Source organism: Lepidothrix coronata, unplaced genomic scaffold (assembly GCF_001604755.1).
Source record: "Lepidothrix coronata isolate B3197 unplaced genomic scaffold, Lepidothrix_coronata-1.0 Scaffold23, whole genome shotgun sequence".
Lineage (NCBI taxonomy): Eukaryota > Metazoa > Chordata > Aves > Passeriformes > Pipridae > Lepidothrix > Lepidothrix coronata.
The window spans coordinates 2,282,358-2,302,980 of record NW_016690203.1 but is presented as its reverse complement, the minus strand read 5'-3'; the positions used below and the strand labels follow the sequence as shown (position 1 = coordinate 2,302,980).

The 20,623-nt window shown below is 36.1% G+C and overlaps 1 protein-coding gene across 5 annotated transcripts in view; it reads right to left on the bottom strand.

Annotated features, from left to right (window-relative positions):
- Nucleotides 1–20,623, bottom strand: part of TMEM170B (transmembrane protein 170B) — an 85,305-nt gene that overhangs the window by 30,081 nt on the left and 34,601 nt on the right. For 2 of the 5 annotated variants that reach the window (XR_001873785.1, XR_001873786.1), the window contains exon 4: nucleotides 9,677–9,787. The exons of 2 other annotated variants lie outside the window; for them this stretch is intronic. Coding sequence is in view for 1 of the 3 variants with exons in the window: in XM_017808526.1 (XP_017664015.1) it covers nucleotides 9,657–9,787; nucleotides 14,195–14,365 (302 nt within the window). In the remaining 2 variants the exon portion in view is untranslated. Of the gene's footprint in view, nucleotides 1–846; nucleotides 9,788–14,194; nucleotides 14,366–20,623 lie in introns of those variants that run through there. One more of the 5 variants, XM_017808526.1, reaches the window with a different exon arrangement.

Genomic DNA, 20,623 nt, shown 5'->3' with positions numbered 1-20,623 from the left:
GTTTGCATGGAAGAGACACAGATTTACTAGTGAATGCTCTCATGCACTGCTTTAAGAAAATATAAGACAAATAAAACTTTATCTTTTATTTAAAATAAGCAATAAAAAGTTTACATCATAGTCTGTCAAAATGGCATCTCCAAGAGGGAATGACTAATACACTTACAGTGAATTAGATTTCCTTAAAAATGAAGTACATGTGACAAAAGCAGGAACAAATGGCATCTATATATCTCAGTAGATCAGCAACCACAAAAAACCTAAAAACATTTACATTATGGTGACTAAGCATATTTTTCCCCAAACAGCATTCCAGTGTGAGCTGGCTTAACCTCATGAACTCTATCAATCTGATTTTCATTTCTGCAACTAATTTGTTTTCTAAACTACACATATCCAGTTCCATAAGCAAATCCTTATTATAACCACAAAAAGCAGCTGCCTCACTTTCTGTTGTAACCAGCCATTTATAGATTTTTCATTTGCTTAGGCATTTTTTCCCACATGCTAACATTTAACAATCAGAAACAGAGGTTATAAAACAATATGTGAAAAATAATGGAGAAATCAAAGTCCAGCCCACAACACACTTTGGTGTGGTGCTAACACAGGTCCCACTGAAGGTTTTTTCCGTCTATAAATCACAATTAGGATGATTGCTGGAGCACACCACTATAGTCTAGAAGAAAGTACATCGCTTAATTACCAATTTTAGCTTTATTTTATGTGTACATTTGTACATTTCTATCAGGTTCACAAAATGCAAAACTTGTGTTATCAGAGTATTTCATACAGAGGTTGACACACAGCTTCATGATTACTTGGAAGAACATGCAATAAGCTACGGAAAGTTTATGAAAATATTTTAATAGAAATTTTTAATCAAATCAATTAGCACAAGAAATTGTGTTTGACTTCTAAATTCTGTATATAAGCTACTACAAAACATTTCCTACCATGAAAAAGAAAAAAAAAAGATAAACTTAAAGATGCTTTAAATCTTACAATTGGACAAGTGTTCCACTGTAACTCCATTCTAAACCAGGGAAGAGGAAATTGTGCAGGAAAATGTTTTACTTTAAGTAATTGCCCAACTGTTATTGCTGTTTTTAAAAGATCCTGAAACCATACAATGAAAACTTCGAACTAAATAGACAAATGGTCATATTTAGATCATTAATGGAATTAAAATGCAAAAGTTAACTACAAAAGTTTCTCAAAATGTTGTGTTTTCTTATATGTACATAGAGAACTGTACACAAACAGGGAAATAAAAAAGTTGCTTAAAAAAAAGAAAGATAATAGTATACAGTATTTACAGCTTAAATGTCACGCTTTTTTTAATTGAAGCTAAACTATTACATGAGCATGCAGTACATCCACAACTCAGAACAAATATCGTTTGTACAGTGTAATATAATCCTGTACAAAGCATAGATCAACTACATGTTAACTCACTCTTCTCCATCACTGTTCTTGCTATCTTTGAACTTCATAACAATGCATAGGTCACAACCCTTCAGCTTAGGTAACTTCATAAAATGAAGATACGAACATTCACTTCCAGTACAAATATGAAGAATGCATTCCACCCACAAGACACTTTATGGGGCGATACCATGCTGCATTGTGTATGATCTATTGTTTAAGTCACGCTTGGTGAAAAACCACACTGAAGGAGCACAATTTTGTCAGTGGACTAATGGATATTTTTACCTTTTTTGTGTTTAAACTTTTTCAAATTCCTGTTTTCCTCTTCTCCTTATTTGCTCAGCCAAATGCAAAAGGTTAGAATGCTGATTGGATTTGTAAAGCTTATAGTACAACTGTTAAAGTTATCAATACAGATGCTAAATACTGTAGTCTTTTTCTAACTGTAAAATAGGTACCTATTCTTAGTGGTTTCTGTAAGCATTTCTGAAGAATTATGTGCTATTCTATATATTGTCACAGTCAAAAGTTTAGTTACATAGATACCTGATTATCCCTTAAAATCCCAAAAATATTAAGGACCTTCAGAACTTCATTATCTGTATAAAAATTAGGCACATTTCAAACAAGTAAAACCTCCAGCCAAGTAATTTTATAAGCTTTTAGATTTTTAGCTCCCACGGCTTCATCAATATACCTTATATTGATGGATAACCCAGAAACAGATTTTACAATGGTGATACTAAATACCAAACATCTCAAGTAAACTTAGAAAGTTAGATCTCAAATCAAAATCAATGCCATTTGTATCAACCAAGTATTGTTTATTTTATTGAAAATATCTCTTCAGTATTTACTTTGCCTTATACTTGTTGTTTTTTTCAGTTCACACAAGACGCACAAAAGGACATGCTATCCATTCCTTTTAACAACTGACAAATTCTGTCAAATTCAGGTAGTAACTTCCTAAAGTCTTCAGTAAAAACAAGATGAACAATTAGCAGTGCAAAAACTGTGTGTTCCTGAAAGAAAATACTTCTTTAGATCATTGCTTTAGAGTATAATTGTTTTTACACCTGCTACACTGGGAGAATACTCTAAGCAGTAATACATCTTTAGGGGCTTTAACATATCTTTGTGATTAGATTTTAAATTAATGCACAAAGTGATTTCAAGTGCAACTTCAGGCACAACTGTGGCTAGCATTGTGCTGTCAGTACATAATCTTTCACACTCACAAGATATCAAACATATGTACTCAAGTTGAATCCTACCCTTCCATGATAACTTAATTTTCCCCAAAAGGATGTGCAGTTAAATATACAAACTAATGCAGCCCAGCTAAAGACTTCACTCCTGGGACAAAGTACAGAATGCTTTTCCAACTGACCTTTTTCAGCTCTGTTAAATTCACCTGTACACAAAAAACACTTATGCCTTCTGAAGAAACAGCTGACGATTTAAACAGTCTTTTCACCTTAGGCTGCTCCCAATTTAGAGGTTAAAAAAAAAAAGTAATAATTGAAAAGGTATCCCATCAATATGCTGATGCAGCTTTATGTTAAAATCTGGTAACTTTGAAATAAAGTTATGCTCTAGCATTTATATGTATGCAGTAGTCCACCATAATTTATGAACAAAATTCAGAATTTCATTTTAACAAAAATTGCTTGGAATTAGATTATGTTGCAGTTGCCATCTACCAACCAATCTCCACATTTTTCCCCTTAACAGAAATACACATACGATGAAAAAGCCTATTTCTAGAAATCAAAAAAGCAACTAAAAAAATTTTCATGTTTACAATTGCATTTTTAAGCCTTATTAGTGTCACATAATTTTTTTGGGAGGGGGGCCCTAACTGATTCATCCACACTTCGTTGCACCTAGGAATACTATTGTGCCTGCTTATCTGGAATTACACAGGTGTGATGTGGAATGGCTGTGTACAAAACCATGCAGTTTAATGTGCTCATGATAAAATATTTAGATTTAATGCAGGAAAGGCATTATTAGAATATGCCTAGTGCATGAAATACATAAATTAAAACAGAAAATAACAATTACATCAGTTCTTATAGCCCCACACAACAGCATTCAACTACATATTGTAAGCAAAATAAATATCAAATAATAAAATGCAATATGTTGTGGAGGAATACTATTTCCCTTAGCATAATAAAACATTGTACTTCAGAAATAGAAATCTATTTTAGACAAAATCAGGACTACTCTCTTTGGTCCATGTCAAATGTTCAAAACTGGTTAAATTATTGGTTTTTTCAAAAAAAAGTTAACAGCAAACATCAAATCATCGCTACTCAGGTACTGAGATTAGTTTAATAATGTCAAAATTACCACAAGATGAATGACAATAATTACTTGGAAGATTTTTTTCCCACAATAGAGCTGCAGTTTTTGAGTCAAAACAAAATTTTTTGATCTCAGCAATAGGTCAGGCCAATCAGAGCAGCGACAAATATTCCTTAGCTGATTCCCAAGATGAGAACCAGAAGACTAACCACCTCAAGTTGTACGTATACCAATATGCATGGTAATTGTGGAAACTTTATGAAATGCCTCTGAGTCAAGATCAGAGAGGTTGTCCCTGATTCTTACTGAAGGCATTTGCTACTGACCTCCAAACCAAGACAATAAGGCCAACAAAGCAATATTTGGGTCACTTAGGCAAGCTTTGGGTCACCAGAATCTGGTTCTTATGAGGGATACCCAGAGACTTGTTGGAAGAACAATACAGCAGCTCACATGTTACCCATCAAGTGCCTGGAATACATAGAGCACATATTTGGAATACAAATATTAGATGAGCCAACCAAGAATGAGGCACTGCTGGACTTGCTACTTATAAGCCAAAAAAACCTGCTTTGTAATATTCCACTTAGTGATAGCCTTGGCTGCCACAATCAAAGTATTGTGGAGTTTGGGATCCTGCTGAGCACACTGAAGACATACATTTTAGATTAAGAAGAGCAAACTTCAGCATGCTCAGACCTCAGTCGAGAGGGATGCCATGGTCAGCACAGAGGATAAAGGGGCTAGTGAGTGCTGGGAGTTTTTCAACAACAGTCTCCTGGAAACATAAAACCAGTTCAACCCCTTTAAGGTCAGGAAAGCAGGCAGAGCAAGAGACCACCTTGGGTTAACTGTGAACCTCTGAATCTGCTCACAGCCTGAAGAGAAGCATACCAGAGATAGAAAAGCAGACAAATAGCCATGGAGAACTATAAGGACATTGACAGGGTGTGAAGAGATACAGTTAGAAAAGCAAAAGTTCATCTTGAATTGAAATTGGCCAGAGATGTCAAAAACTCCAAGAAAGGGTTCTTCAGGTATGTAAAGGAAAGCAGAAAGAAAATACCAGCACCCTGTTAAAACAGGAGAGTTGAACAGTCACCAACAACGCTGAAAAGGCAGATATTTTCTCAACACTTCCTTCCTTCCCCTCCATCTTTATCAGCACTGGCAGGCCCCCAGCCCTGGGACACAGAAATCCAAGTTGATGCTAACACAGACCACACTCTCAGACAGTGAAGGAAGAGTTGGTGTGCAACTTGTCACAGGAGCTTGAGCCCCATCTGCAATAAGGGCTTAAAGGAGGATTGAGGAAATTATAGGCCCATCAGTCTTTACTAGAGTCCCTAAGAAAGTTATGGAATGAATCCTCTGGGGGGCTACCACTGGTCAGATGAATCACATGATTGGGAAGAGCCAGTAGGGATTCACCAAGGGCAAATCGTGCTCGATCAATCTGACTGCCTTCCATGACAAAGTAACCTGCTCAGTGGACATAGCACCAGTGATGGGCATTGTCTACCTAGACTTCTCCAAGGCTTTTGATGTGGTTTCCTACAGCATCCTCCTAGAGAAACTGATGCGTGACGGTCCAGATGAGAGGCCTGTGCAGTGGGCGAGGAACCGTCCAACAGGCTGCACCCTGAGGGTGGTGGCAAGTAGTTCCTTTTCAAACTGGCAACCTGCCACAGGTGGGGCCCTGCAGGGACCAATACTGGGCCCAACATTTCAATGCCTTCATAAGTGATCTGGACCACGGGATCAAGCATATCCTGATGAAGTTTGCTGATGATACCAAACTGAGTGGGGAAGTGGACATTTTAGAAGCAAGGGTCACCCTGCAGAAAGACATACGTAGGCCAGAAGAATGGGCAAACAAGAACCTTATGAAGTTCAACAAGGATAAGTGTAAGGTCTTGCACCTGGAAAAACATAATCCAGAAATGCAGCACAGGCTGGGATCAATATGGCTGAGTAGCAGCTCTATGGAAAGGGACATGGGCGTCCTGGTGGACAAGCAGCTCAATATGAGTGAGCAGTGTGCTGTTCAGCAAAGAAAGCCAGTGGGATGATAGACTGTATCAACAAAGGCATCACCAACAGAGATAAAGTCATCATTATCCCACTCGAGTCAGGCTGCTTGTCAGGCCACATCTGGAATACTGTGTTCAGTTTTGGTCTCTGCTACACAAAAAGCCTACATGGACAGGCCGGAGAGGGTCCAGAGAAGGGCCACGGGGATAATCAATGCCTAGGAAGCCTGAGATATGAGAAAAGACGGAGAACTGGGTTGGTTCAGCCTTGAGAAAAGAAGGCTTAGGGAGGAACTTACCACCATATTCCAATTTTTGAAGCATAGTTATGTTTTTACAAGGAGTCACATGGAAAAGATGAGGGGTCACAGGTACAAGTTACTTGTGAGATTCCAATAGGAGACTGGAATAATTCTATTGGAACAATCTCCCCAGGGAAATGTTGGATTCCCCAACACTGACTGGCCATTTTTAAGATTTGGCTGGACAGGGTGTTGGGCTATCTCGTCTAGACCATGCTATTGACAAGAAAGGTTGGACCAGATCATCTTTGAGGTCCCTTTCAACCCGATATTCTATGATCATACCGATAAACTGGAAGTGTGTGGAACGTTTAAATCTTTAACAGCAGCTTCTAACAAAGCAGTAGAAGCTTTCTCACATTAAATATTATATTCAGTACTCCCACCTCTTCCAAAGACTAAACTGTGTTGATGCATTATTTGTTCTGCACAAAGCAGAATGTGCCTAGTGATACAATGCAGAGACAGGCAGGGCTATTTGAAGATAGTGCTATAACAGCCCATATGGACATCTGCACAATGCTGTATTGTCCAAAGGGAACCAGAGTACCATCAGTGCCATTCACACACAAGATATCTTCGTAGAATAATGAAGGGGGGGGGGGAAGGGAAGGTTATCTAAAGTAATTTTATGTTTCTTGGAAAAGTTATTTCAGTTGTTAGTATGTGTCAGGTATAAAACACTGCAAAGCCACCATTCATATATATATATATGTATACACACATGCACACATATATCCATAAACTGCACTGACTAAAGCACCTTAGGCTTAACAATGGTCTTTCTAGGGATGCGGAATGAAACTTAGAAGTTTCACAGACATAAGGCCACTTATACTTCCTTTCACTGTTGGAGTTACTATGCAGTACGTTTATGTTATGATCAAAGAATACTTCATGGACAAACTATTTGTCCTCATAAATTCCTCACAAGCAACAGCTGAAAACAAACTTCTGTCAAATAAAGCTTTGTCTCGGTTAAGCCACTTAAGCATTATATTATCTGCCTGTCCCTTGTTGCCAGGCAATAATGCCATACAATGCAGAGACAACTAAGCACACAGTTTTTTAAAAGTGATTACAACAATCTAAGAAATAAAAATTACTTGGAGAAAGGTAACTTAAAACCTCCAAATATGCCTCCTGCAAAAAAAGGAAAATTACAATGGCAGCAATTTCATTGGTGCTGTAATTAACATGAAGAATGAAGTTCATCAATAAAAGTATATGTATCTCATCAGTTAGTAGTAGTCTGCTGCAGTTTAACCTAGTGAAAGACAGCAAGTCATTGGTCATTGGCAGCATAACAGCCTCTAGAAAAAATATGAGTTGAGATGTTCAAGGAAATTTGGAACCTGGGAAGAATTTTCAGTATGAGTTAATGTGGAGACAATCTAAACTACAGAATACAGTCCTTCATTATATGGTTGGTTTTGATTCAGACAAGCATTTCCATGCTGTCAAACAAAATGTTTGATATCTGTTGAATAAGACATTGTATCAAGTAACCAAATGAAATCAAAATAACCAAAACAGAAGAATGAAGATGTAACAGCTTTTTTTTTTAATCCTCTCCCTTAAATATATACGTAACAAGGCACATTAGGAGAAATATCTTCAATTATTTTATTATTCAATTTGACTTAAATACCTGAAACCAGTTTTCTCACAATTTAAGACAATGGGGAGAAGTTTCAATTGCTTTTTACAGTTGTAATAATTTCATTGTCTACTAAAGTGCAATGGTTGTTTGCCAAAAAGTATAAGCAGAATGTAAAAGCCACAAGACAAAAAAACAAACTACAAAAATAAGGTTTTGAAGACACTCAAAACAATGAGAGTATATGTATTCAGCCACATTTTTAAAGCAATTCAAAGTCAAAAATATAACACTGAAAATGTTTAAAAACCTATATTTTAACTTGTCCCCTGCAAAGCCCATAACTGTACATTTTCCAAACAAGACTTAAATAAAGAAAACAAATAATACTTATAAAGAAAACAAATAATATTAGCTTTCTTAGTATTTAAAAAAAAAATATGTGAAGTAAGATAAAGGCAGACAGGTTAATTTGTTATTTTTGAAGCACTAAGCAATGACTGGATTGTAAGCTATATTTTAACCATATTGTTTTATCTGTGCAGTAGGTGCCCACTGTTTTCAACAGCCTGGAAAATCTTTTCGACATCATAACAGCAAAATCTTTGAGCAATTTACTCTCCCTTTCAGTATTCAGAGCCAACAGCATTCAGATGAGGAAAGATGTAAAAGATTCCTTATTCCTCATAGAACTTTATGTCTTTTAAATTTTGTATTTCATAAACAGTCCTTAGACCTAAACTTTCTATTTACTCCAAAACACATTTAAGACATTCCACATGCACAACACTACTGTCCCTTTTAAACTAGAAAAGCACAAACTACTGGAAGCTAAGTATTTGAAAGTTCCAGGTATCTTAATCTTTCCAAAGTTATGAAGTGTTCAGAAACAAGGTAGTAAATACATTAGTGCTGCCCCACTTCCAAATTTTTGGAGTATAGCAACTGTTTTATTAAACTTAATATTTTTGTTCAGTAGAAAAATGGTATATCATGTTTTTACCTCTCTCCATTTTCCTCATAGGTGTATTGTCTGAGAGTCTGTTATATTTGTGTGTTCCTTACAGAATACCTGCAGGGTTAAGGGTCCCATCACTGCTTAAATAAATACAGGGAGTTTATTTGCAACAAATATCCTTTCTGAGGTTTGCAGAATGGCTGATAACAATCTGTATGTTTAAGAAAAAATAATTTCAAGGAAAACATCAATTTAAGGTTTGTTTGTGCATACACAACAGATTGTACTTAGTAACCTTCATACAGTCTCCTTAAACTCCTGATTTCTGACAGGCTAAAATCACGAAGAAATGTGCTAAGCTTCAGAAAACTGCCATAAGCCATTCTTCACATAGTGCTAATTATATCAGGGTTGTTGTTAAAGCTGTGGTTCTTAAGCCCCATCAAAATTCATCTACATTTTGAAACAGATCTAACAGTTGTTTTGAATGCCGAACAAGAACATTCAGCATTGAAACAGGTTCTGCTAATACAAAAGTCAGTTATCTTACTATTTCACTAGAGCTCAAAGAGAATTGTGTATGTTCACAGCACTCTGCCATATTTCAAAACTTACCCAGCCACCTGCTCAGAATTAAACTCCAAGTTTGGCACATACAGCAATTTTCAGGACCACTCCTTAATACTTTATTACATGTTAAGAACAATGATTCCATCACCAAGCATTAACCTGACTGGCAGCTGTTCAAGGTGCTTCATCTCCACTCCGCACACCAGGATTGCACCTTGCCTGTGACTGAGGCACGTGAGGTGCAGTGCAGAAGTACAACAGTTCCGACACTAGAGGACAGTCTGTTCATTTGACTGAGCCTCTAGATTTGTAGTGCACTTTCCACATAGCTTCCTTTCTCTTGCACAAGAATTCAAGTTCATAAACTGATGAATCCACTTCCAGGAAGCTTCTCTTCATATTAAAGATTTCCTTAAGACTAGTTGATTTTCCCCCCTTCTACATAAGTCTCAAAGCGTTGCAAGAATTCTTGAAAATGAGATAATTAATGTCAGTACTGTCTGTCCAACACCAAAGACAAGAGCTTCTAGGGGAGCCATATTCTTCCCTGCTACTCTGTAAATTCCAGCTACTGCAGCACCTAAGAATCACAAGAAAAACAATTATCAAATCACAGAAAAAGCCAAGGTTGAAATATGACAAATTATTTACTGTCTCTATGCATCAGCTATTTATAAAACATTACCAAACACTTTATTACTTCATGGCATTACACAATTATCAGCCTTTCTTGTGTTTTTCTAGTTATGTATGTCCTTCAGGAATGATTTTCCCAACTGAACCAGAATAACTTTTCCTCATCAGTCTGATTTAAGAAAATTGAATTAGTTGTTTCCTTGTAAACATATTCCAATGTTTCTTTTTACATTTTTGCCTTGTGCCAGTCTGAAAAGTAGCAAAACAATCCTCTAAAAATTGATCAAGTCCAAAGTGTGATTTAATACTGCTTGTATAGGCAGGGAGAAGACAACAACAATACAGCTGTTAGCATTTACAAAATAATTGTAAACACACATTTATCAGCTTCATTTAATATTTCAGTTGACTAACCTGGTCATATTATGTCAGTTTAGTTTTGTCTTAAAGACTCAACTGTTAACAACTGTTTAGCAACTCAAGCAAAACACGAAAAAGATCAAAGTACTCCAGTGTTAATCCATGAAGTGTATGAGAGGAAATTTCTAACCAATACAATTAGATTTTGAGCTATAACACACTAAAAATCAAGAGACCATTTTTTTTGTACACTTCTGTACAAATTCACATTTAAAGTATAATACCAAATGGCCAGGATCAATCAAAAACAAAGCCAGATGCTACTAACACTGTAAACAAAGTCAGATGTTATTAACTCCCCTCTACTGTCTTTCACATACCAAAACTATCATGTGCGTTTGAAGAACAAAAGTCACAGAGCAAAGGGCTGTCACAGAGCAAGTGGCTGAGAAAGATGAGTCCTTGTATCAATTAAAAAAAAAACACAACAAAAAATGCTAATGATAAGTGATATCTTCTGCTCAAATTTCTGAGTCTTTTAAGGATGGTAAAATGTTTACTCAAAAAAAGAAATACTCGCTTGTATGCAGCTGTGTCCATAGGTAAAATAATGTACTCAATCCAAACCTCAGAAGTTTACCTAGAATTAAGCTTTCATTTAATACTTTTTGAACTAATATTGTCTATACAGTGCTTGTTTTCCTTCTCTGAAGGTCAAACATTACTATCTTTTATTTCAGAATGAATAACTTCTTCCTGAAAACCAAACCCAAAACTTAGTTGTAGGCCTTCAGTGTGCATGGTACCAGATGCTATCTAGTCATAACTACATGCTTTCAGAGATCATAGAGGCTTTTTAAGGCTCAAAGAAAACTGAAAAGCCAATACAATTTTTTACAATAATAGACAAGAGACAAAACAAATTGAATTTGTTTTTTGTTCTGCACAGTCACTAACAGGAATAGTCTGCTGAAGTGATCAAAAACCCAGTAGTATCACAGAAATATTCTGAGTCCCAACAGATTTTCTGAAAGTACAAGCTGTATCTGCATCATCTGATATCTACAAAAAGGAACACTTCATTTTTACAAAATTTTTAGGAAGAGTAGAATTCACTAATAATTGTGGCCATAACAGTACTTACAAACACTATTAATGAGACTGTTAGGTAAGTTTTGGGTTAATTTATTTTTTATTGTTGTTTTTTAAAAAACTCAAACATATTCTATAAAGTATATTTTGTCAGGAATATCTCACCAGAAATCCTGCCTTATGGTATTTCACTCAACTGCCTTGCATAAGCTTTTCCATTTGTTCCTTGGCTAGCTGCTGTCAAAAACCGAAAAAGATCCTTTAGACTATTGACACGAAAATTATTTTTGTGGTTGAATTCTCAAAGTGAATTCAAACTGGCCAAATATGCATACTAGAATTTGGCGCTATTAGTTAATCAATAACAGAAATGTTGGGCTTCTTGAGAAAACACTGAGATATTCTGGAAAATATCCATAATAAAACAATAAAAAAACCTGGTAGTTTGCTAATTATGTATTATTACTCAAATAACAGTGTGTAATACAACCTGTAATGCATAACCCAGCACCAACCCAGTTGGTATAGTGCCAAAGTACGCTACAATAGGCTGCCAATAAGCAAAATTAGAATACGTCACCAAAAAGGACTGTGCTGGGGGAGAGGAAGAAGAACAAACGCTTCTGGATGGCATACAGCTAAAATCCTTGCCTTAAGCTGCCTGATATTATCTGTTCTTAGTTGGCTTGGGAAGAGTTTTTGGTTGTTGTGGGTTTTTTGTTTTTTTTTCTTGGTTTTGTTGAGTTTTGTGGTGGGTTTTCTTGATTGGAGGTTGGTTTTTTAATGTATCTCCTGCTATTTAGTAAATTTTTAATACCTTTTTTAATAACCATCAAATTCCACGATTTTTTTAAAACTTAGAAACGAAGGAGTTTCCTGCTTTTCTGTATGCTGGTAAAGAGATCCCCAGAAGACCCCAGAAAGTTGGAAAGATCTACCTGAGCAAAATTAAACTTGCATTATTTAATAATTTATTAATAATTTAATAATTTAATATTGCCTTCATTCACCTACATGAACAACACAGAAGACTGGAAATACAAAGTAGAAGTTGATGTCAGTTTGCTATTTCAATTTCTTAAGCCTTGTTTGGACAAGGCATATCCAAACAACTAATACTTCAACTTGCATCTCAGAGTTTGCAACACAATAGCTATGAAAAACCCTCTTTAGTATTTGATCACCATAATTTGTCTTCACAGAAGCTCTCCAAAGAATTTCTTCCAGAATGAAACAACCCTGTTTTGGCCAGAAACAAGAAATACCTGAGAGTAATAGTATTTGGCTAACCAAGCTGCAGTGCTCCATGCAAAACCTTTGGGAACAGTACAACAAGTCTACAGTCTAAGCTTAGAGAAATTCTCAGATGCATTTGCATGGAAACAGGACTGCTTACTTGCTAAATGTTTTGACCTGAGAAACTGGATGCCAAAAATACAACTCTGTTGCTCCTCTTTTTATGCATAGATAAAAGACGCAAAGTGCTTCCATTTGAGAAACACTGATCCTGAACCTTCCCCACCACAGAAAGCTGCGAAAGTCTCAGCCTGGATATTCTAACATCATGTTTCCTAATTTCAGTTCTTCAGAAATGCCCATGGATGGCTGACCCTGTAACAGGCCACTGCCATTTTAATCATAAGACAAAAATCAGCATAATGTATAATGCAAGGCACTCACCTAGTTCCACCTCATCTTAGTAAAAAAAAAAAACCACACCAAAAATGTAGAGTTATGCTGAACTGTACTATGTTGAAGGGTAGAAATTCTAGGCTGAGAAATATATAGCAATTAAAACAACCCTTTGAGGAAAGTCTTAATGAAGCTTCTTAGGAAATTTGCATTTTTATTTAACCTTAAAAACCAACAGGCAAGAAGGATTTTCAGTAGCAATAAGAAATAATCTGTCACAAATTATCCATGAATCTGTCCAAAGCTGAAGTGATAGCACTGTTCAGACGACCTGGCCAATACATCGGGAAATAGGAATGAAAGGCAGGAAGGCTTGCCTACAGAGTAAATGATGTTTGCTAGATTTACAGTTCCTTACCCCCGAAGGCCTTTCAAGTTAGGCCATCTGGTCAACAACACTGAAGATCTCTGGGCAAAAACTATTGCTCAGTAAACATAGGCACCATTCAATACATTGATTTGAATGTTGAAACCTTACCAGCACTGTTTCACACAATGAAGCACATGCTTCTTTCCTGCAAAAAATAATATTCACTATTTCCCCTGCAACACTAAACTCACCACACCCCTAGTTGCTTGGGAAAGCTACTGTAGTCTATAAGTTAGATAAACGTAGCTAGATATGATAAAGCCAAAGACTGGATAAAGTGTCCTAAGGGTTTTATGGCAGTCCTGACACAGATAACAGAATTTCTTAGGAAAAATGGAAAAGCGGCATCTGATACCAATAACTCTAGATTAAAACAGCTAAACAGCATTTCCTCAAAACATTCTTGGCAACATTGGTCATGTGTCACATTTGGTCAGGTGTAACCCTTCTGCACTTTACTACATAAAATACTCCCACTTTCTGCAGTGTTCTAATCATGAATATAGGTTTTAATAGCTTTAACAGAAAAAGGGTTGCATCTTATCTGTGGATACAATACCAAGAAACAAAAACAAAAAATAAAAAATGTGTCTTGAGTGGTAGGCATTAGGTTAACACCATAAGAAACTCTGTAACAGATGGCCTGGCAAACATCATTTTACCTAGAACATCAGCACAGACTAATTTTTTTTGGGGGGGACGGGGAGGAAATCCTTAATAAACAATTAGTAATTCACTTAAAACCCCATTTTTTTTTCTTTTTAGAAGTTATATGCAAAATAAGAAAGAAAAAAGAACCCAACAAAAAAGCCCAAACAAAGCAAAAGGCAGACTTACTGGTTATCATGGCTCCAGTTATAGAACCCAGAAATCCAATGCTGACCACAATGACAGAGATCAGCCTCCCCTGCCTATGCCTCTGCAGCATCACAAACATTAATACTCCCACAGCACCATGGACAAAGAGAGAGGAGAAGAGAGCCCAGAGGAAAACCCAGTACCACATCTCTGAAAGAAAGCAGTCAATAAAGGGTTAATATTTTTTAAACGAGAACTTTATAAGCAAGAAACTTTAAAACATCGCATACAATCAACAGTAAGAGAAAAGCAATACTGGTTTCCATCTTAAAAGTAATACATGTGATACCATCAGCATACGCTCAAGACACTTTCCCACTTTTAGCAGTCTACCATAAAGGAATAACTACTGTGATAAAAATTATAAAAAGGATTCTGGCAAAAATCTTAATTCAGATGTATTTTTACAGGAAGTCATAATTCCTTTAATGGTTTCTTTAAACAGTGTTAATTGCAATCTCTTAACAGGTATTGTAACTACTGCTGCAGAATGAAATATTCCCTGACAAAAAGACTGAATGAGGAAAAAGTCAAGAATGTTTTGGGGGTTTGGGTTTGTTTTGATGGTGAATTTATATTTTGGTGGGGGTTTTTTTTGTTGTTGCCCCCTCTCCCACTAACTCCATCAATAAGAGACAGCATCAGGTAACATCAAATGGGAAAACTGAGATTAAATACTTCAGTTTATCTACCCGGGAGCTGTAATAGAGCATTCCATCAAATTAGCTTCAAAGGCGCAAATAAAAACACCACGACTTTAAAAAGAAATTCTAACACATCTAACTCCTTGTTTCCAATTGCTTAGCACAGAACTTCAGAGAGAGGTAGGAACTATTATTTAAATTACTAAACAAGGACAAGAGATGTGAGAATGTGTGGAGTACAAACATTTCTTTGAAGAATAGCAGACATGATGATCACCTTCAAAGAAAAGAGCTAGAACCATCAATGAAGCTACACAATAATTAAAGAACCTTTCTCACTTAGTGGCAATTTTCTAAAAGCTTTCACTATAAATCAAAAGGGTGGGTAAAAAAAAGAAAAAAAATCCCCTTTAAGTCAACTACAGTAGGTATATATCATCACAGAATTCAGCAAATTGGGGTACATATTCCCGATGGACATAACAGCAAGACATTGTCATTAGTTCAGAGTTTCTGCTGCAGTTCCCCCTCATAAAAAGAACAAAGACCAGCTTCCTTACAACAGCAGAATACTTATCGTTTATGAGGTGAGTCTGTAATAAAGCAGCTTGACTCACATCAGCTATTCAAGTAAAAATACAAACCAACTAGCTAACAAAAATCCTGAGCAGCACAAAACATACCATGAAAAGACGCTGAGAAAGAATGGTTGCTACACAACAACCACAGTCCTATGAGTCTAATGTCAGTAGTGTATACATATCCATAGCACAAATACAGAGTTTAAGCTTTTTCATTTAGCAGTTCTTTGGGAATAGACTCAACCCTTCTCCTTTCACACAGGCACGAAAGGCAAAACTATGCCCAAAGATGTACAAGTCCTCTAAACTGTGGTAACCAAAAGGCTCTTTTAAGAGAGCAGCAAGGAAAGTGGGTGGTAAATCTACATTCAATTAAAACTTCAGCTATAGTTCCAGGTGTAACTTCTCTTTTTGAGTGCCTAGATACATGCACACATATACTGAGAGTGGCTCGAAGCAGCTCTCCTCAGAACCTCCACCCCCCTTCACCCCTGGCCCCAAGCTGGGTCTCAAAAATCTTTGCAAAAGGGTAAAGACTATGGTACTGTTCTACTAAATGTCTCATTACTCTCAGAAGCTACTGTGACAAGTGGCAAGAATGTCAAGTAGTCATTCCACAGATGACAAACCCCCTCACTAACATTAAGAAAGATTGACTGCTGATCTAATCTGCTGTGGTCACGGATAGTTTGGGAGGCAAATTTCCCCTGCAGTCCTAACAGGCCTTGTCCATTACTAGCACAGCTTGGGTGTTCTCACTGTTTTATTCTAGTGGAAGCACATAAGCAAGAAGATTAGCCAAAGAATCTACCAATACAGAACCCAGCAGCCCTGCCAGGGGGGGAAAAAATAAACCTTAGAACCAAACTAAACCAGACTGAGAAAGTCTATTTGAATCTGACTCTATCACAAACACTGTCATACCCTGTAATTTTCACAGGGTTTGCTAGGCACTGCATCACCTTTTAGGAAATCAGCGTTTGTGGTCATTGTCAAGCCTCACCAGGTAGAAAAAACCAAATTATTTCCAGTCTTAGGAAGACTTACTAGGATGACGGTATTTTTAGAAGAAAATGAAAGCTTATGGGAAGGCTAACTACTCTCCTGTAGCTAAGAAACCAAAAATATTTACAAACCCTTACACAACAAAATAGCTCCATAATGAGCAACTATCTTTGGTCTTATTTACATTCCAAATAAGGCTCTAGGAAAATTAGCATCAGCCCTCACTTATATTTAGGGCAGAAGGCATGAGAACAGAACCAGCACCAAACGTCCTGTTGGCTAAAGGAATATAAAATTGAGTTCTTTGGTACACACTTTCTTCTCCTACTACTTAAAAGCGACACACGTACTGAATGCATTGAAAAGGAAATTAGAGACTATCCAAAAATATTCCTTGTTTGACAAAAATGCAGCTGCAGCTTTGTTAAATATGACCTCCCTTCATTAAAATATCACCTATGTCTTAGGAGCTGAAACAAGACAAATAGCTTTTGAGCACCATCCCTAGGAAAGGCAGGAAGAATTATCCTTTCTTATTCTCCTTTATTTACTCTTTTTATGCCTGCTACTTCAACACACTCATTTACTTCAGCTCATTAATTGAGCGAGTGATGAAGCCAACTGAGTAAGTTGTTTAACATGGATGAACAAGGTAAGGGGAAAGCCAATCTTTTAAACAAACTAGAGGAGACTTCAAGATCCGTAAATCTAGAGGACAATGTAGACATTCTTATCCTGACGTGTTGAGGGCAGAGAATTATATATTTCATGCTCTATAATCATGGAACCCCTGAATCATGACGAGAGAGGACTCTCAAAAGAAGTGTGTTAGAGTAACACTGAAAGACACAAAGAATGGGTTGGGGGTAACATCGAGAGATGCCACTATAAGGCAGAGAAACAGAATGTGGACCTCTGAACACAAATGGTCAAGACTTCACTTGTTCAAAAATAACTGAGTAGTTTAACTGTTGAATTGACTTGCAGTATCTACAGGGAAGAGGAAATGAGACTGAAGTGTCTTAAGAACATGCTGGTACATTTATTTATGTCCTATATACTGACTGATACTTTAAGCAGCATAAACTTACGTAGACAATCATCTTTGTTACCTTGGTAAAAAGAAAGCACAGTTGAATTTCAGTCTTTGTGTAGCTATACTAGTTTGCTTTTTTGACAACATGAGCTGCACATACAGAGTGTACTTTGCTGTTGTGGTGGTAATGATTTAGCTGTATCTGGCAGAGAGCTTCAAATACTAACCTACCCTCAGCTTATTTAGTCGGGCTCTCACAGAGCTTCCTTAAATAGACATGAAAAGTATTAAATTTTAAAAAAACTTCAAAACTTCCTTTGCTTAACCCTAGAAAAGTTTCGGAGCTTACTTTCAGTGTATCCAAATTGCTTTAAGTCACCAAAACTTGTCGTACATGTATCAAAACTCCACAGTTCCTAAAGAAATACAGGGAAGTAGAAAATGCCCAGTATTTACAAGCTCACAAGCATAGTGACATTCAATCTATTGCACAGATGTCACAGCTTTTCTAAGAAAACAGCTGAGATCTGGTTTTCAGGTTTACTTAAATTTCTTAGCATTTAAACACTACCTTAAATCTTGTTTTCAGTTGATATTCCTTTCCGCTGGTTTGCCTTTGGTGGGGATTTTTTTTCTACCAGAAAAGCTGTAAGACTCAAATAACTTGGAATTGATGTCCAATCACAGCAGTTTTACAGTACTACTTTGTTAATTTCGACATGTATACATATCAGATGCCTATCATACATACATTATGCTTATGCTCTATAGATACACATTATACATATATTAGTGTAGGCATACACAGTCTTAAAACTTTAGAAAAAGAGTCTTTAAAGTATGTTACTGTTTAGGATAACATTCATATCACTTTCAATTTATCAACACTTGAAGTTACGTTCCATCAACAGCTTCAACTTACACAAATAAAAATGCAAAGTCAACTCAAAATAGATAAATGCCAGCATTTTCAAATATTATCTATATGAACATGCTGTCCTACTGCTACTCAGCTTCAGTAAATACAGAGTACCTCCTCAGTCCTTCATCTTCAGTGCTTTTCCTCTAGTTCTTAGCTTGTTTTGCCAGATGAATAATGATTGCCTATAAATTTCATAAATCAAAAGTGATTACTCCAAAACAAAGTATCTCTCAATTCTAAGCCATGTACCCAGCCTATTATGATTAGCTACAGAGTTAAGTCAAGCAGTAAATATCTGTGCTATGAATAAAAAAATACAAATTTAAGTCAATAAGGTAGTGCATGTTACATTTTGAATTAAAAAAACAATAATGTTATACTCCTGTAGACTTATTAATTCAAAGCACTCAGTTGAAGTGATAGTATATTATACCTGCAACAGTAACTCAGCTCTTTCTGTGCTACATTTTTTTCTTCAGCACCAAGTTCTCTACTTAATTAGTGCATTAACTGGTAATTTCAAAGTTAACAGAACTATACAGTCAGTTGTTTGGAGATGCTAATGCTTTTGCTGCTTTAAGTGGAAGAGGAGTACTTTGCTGAAGAGCATTTAAATCTTAAATTACAGGCTAGTTCTCTCAAGTAACAGGATATGGGACAAAGACAATCCAGAGAATTGGGGACAAATGAGTACAGGATGGAACTTAGCAGCTTCTATTAGAAATATTGCCATGTTCTTGGTTACAGAAGTAGCATTTAAAAAATTTACTTTACTGCATACTCAAAGGAGGATTTTATTTTTTTTTTTTTTCAGTTCTAATTCAGCTACTATCTAACTTGAATTCAGATACTATCTAACTTGATCTAGTAAATCCTGATCTACCACTAACTCTAAAACACAACCAGTTCATATAAAGGAGGTGTTCTTGGGATGTACTGGAGAAGGTAACACAGAATGAGGTAAAAGCCACCTCTCCCATGGTTATTCCTCCCAAGACAGGGCACGAAGATAGGAAGCAAGTCCATTATGGTGGTGGGTCCAGGCTCAAGGAACAATGTTCGCAGCTTCAGCTGTCACAGGGTGTGATGTATAATGTGTATGTGGCAGGAATGAAATTGCCTGTGGTCTCCTGGGTATTTGAGGCCTTATATGAAAGACAGGATTTCTTTTTTTCTATGTTGAACTTAAATTAGATATGCGGTATAAAAATAATCTTTCAGCTTCTAACTAAGGGGAAAAAGAGCCTACCAAAATCAAACTGTTAGGGTTTGAAGCATTCCTGGACTTCATATCAGGTCCCTGTTGAAATTTTCAGAAAATATTTTTAAGAAGGATGCTGATAAAATTTTGCAACTTTTTTGCACAAACATGATCAACGTGGTTTATCTATAGAGGATAAGTTTTTACTTGTGCAATTTAAAAAGCCCAGTCCAGACCACAACTTTAAGTCCAAAAGTAAACACAAGGCAGTCTTGAATATTCCTGAAACATTGTATATTAATGAATTTCTTTTTCCAGTACTCTGGAGAAGTTTCTTCTTATACTTTACAGAGATGCAAAAGGGAATGAATTAAGTAGTCAAATGAGACAAACTCATTCACACACCTATTTTTTTAGCAGGAAAACCAGCAGAATTTCTGATTTTAAACAAAGTTTACTTCGATAAGTAGTTAGGAAGGGTTTATATAAGTTATTCAGCTTTCTGCTAATATAAATTATTAAATCAATATATATTCTATGTTATATAGAAGATTTTAAATCCAGTGAAAGTCACGGACTGTTGACAGTGCATGAGAACATTCAGGTCAATAGGTTATGGCTAGAAGAAGAACCTGCATTTAAGCACCAATTCCAAAGCTGTAGTGCAACTTCAGATGACAGTCACATATTCTCCAACAATACTATGATGGATAAAAATTATTTTTTATATTCTTTAAATTAAACAGAAAAAACATTCCACATTAAATATATCTTATGCAACCCCTCATTATATTGCAAAAGCACTGAGAAACAAGCCATTTTGCTTTTTTAACTCTCAGCACTGAATTTTGTAGTAACGCCCATGTTGCATAATGGTCTAATAGGAAAAACTTTATCAAGGATGTCTGGCACAAAGAAAAGTTAAATCCATTGTGAAATTTTTCCTTTAAGAGTACAAGATATATTTTTAGAGCAGGTATGCAAAAATAACTACTCAGAAAGTGAGTTGTATTAGTGTG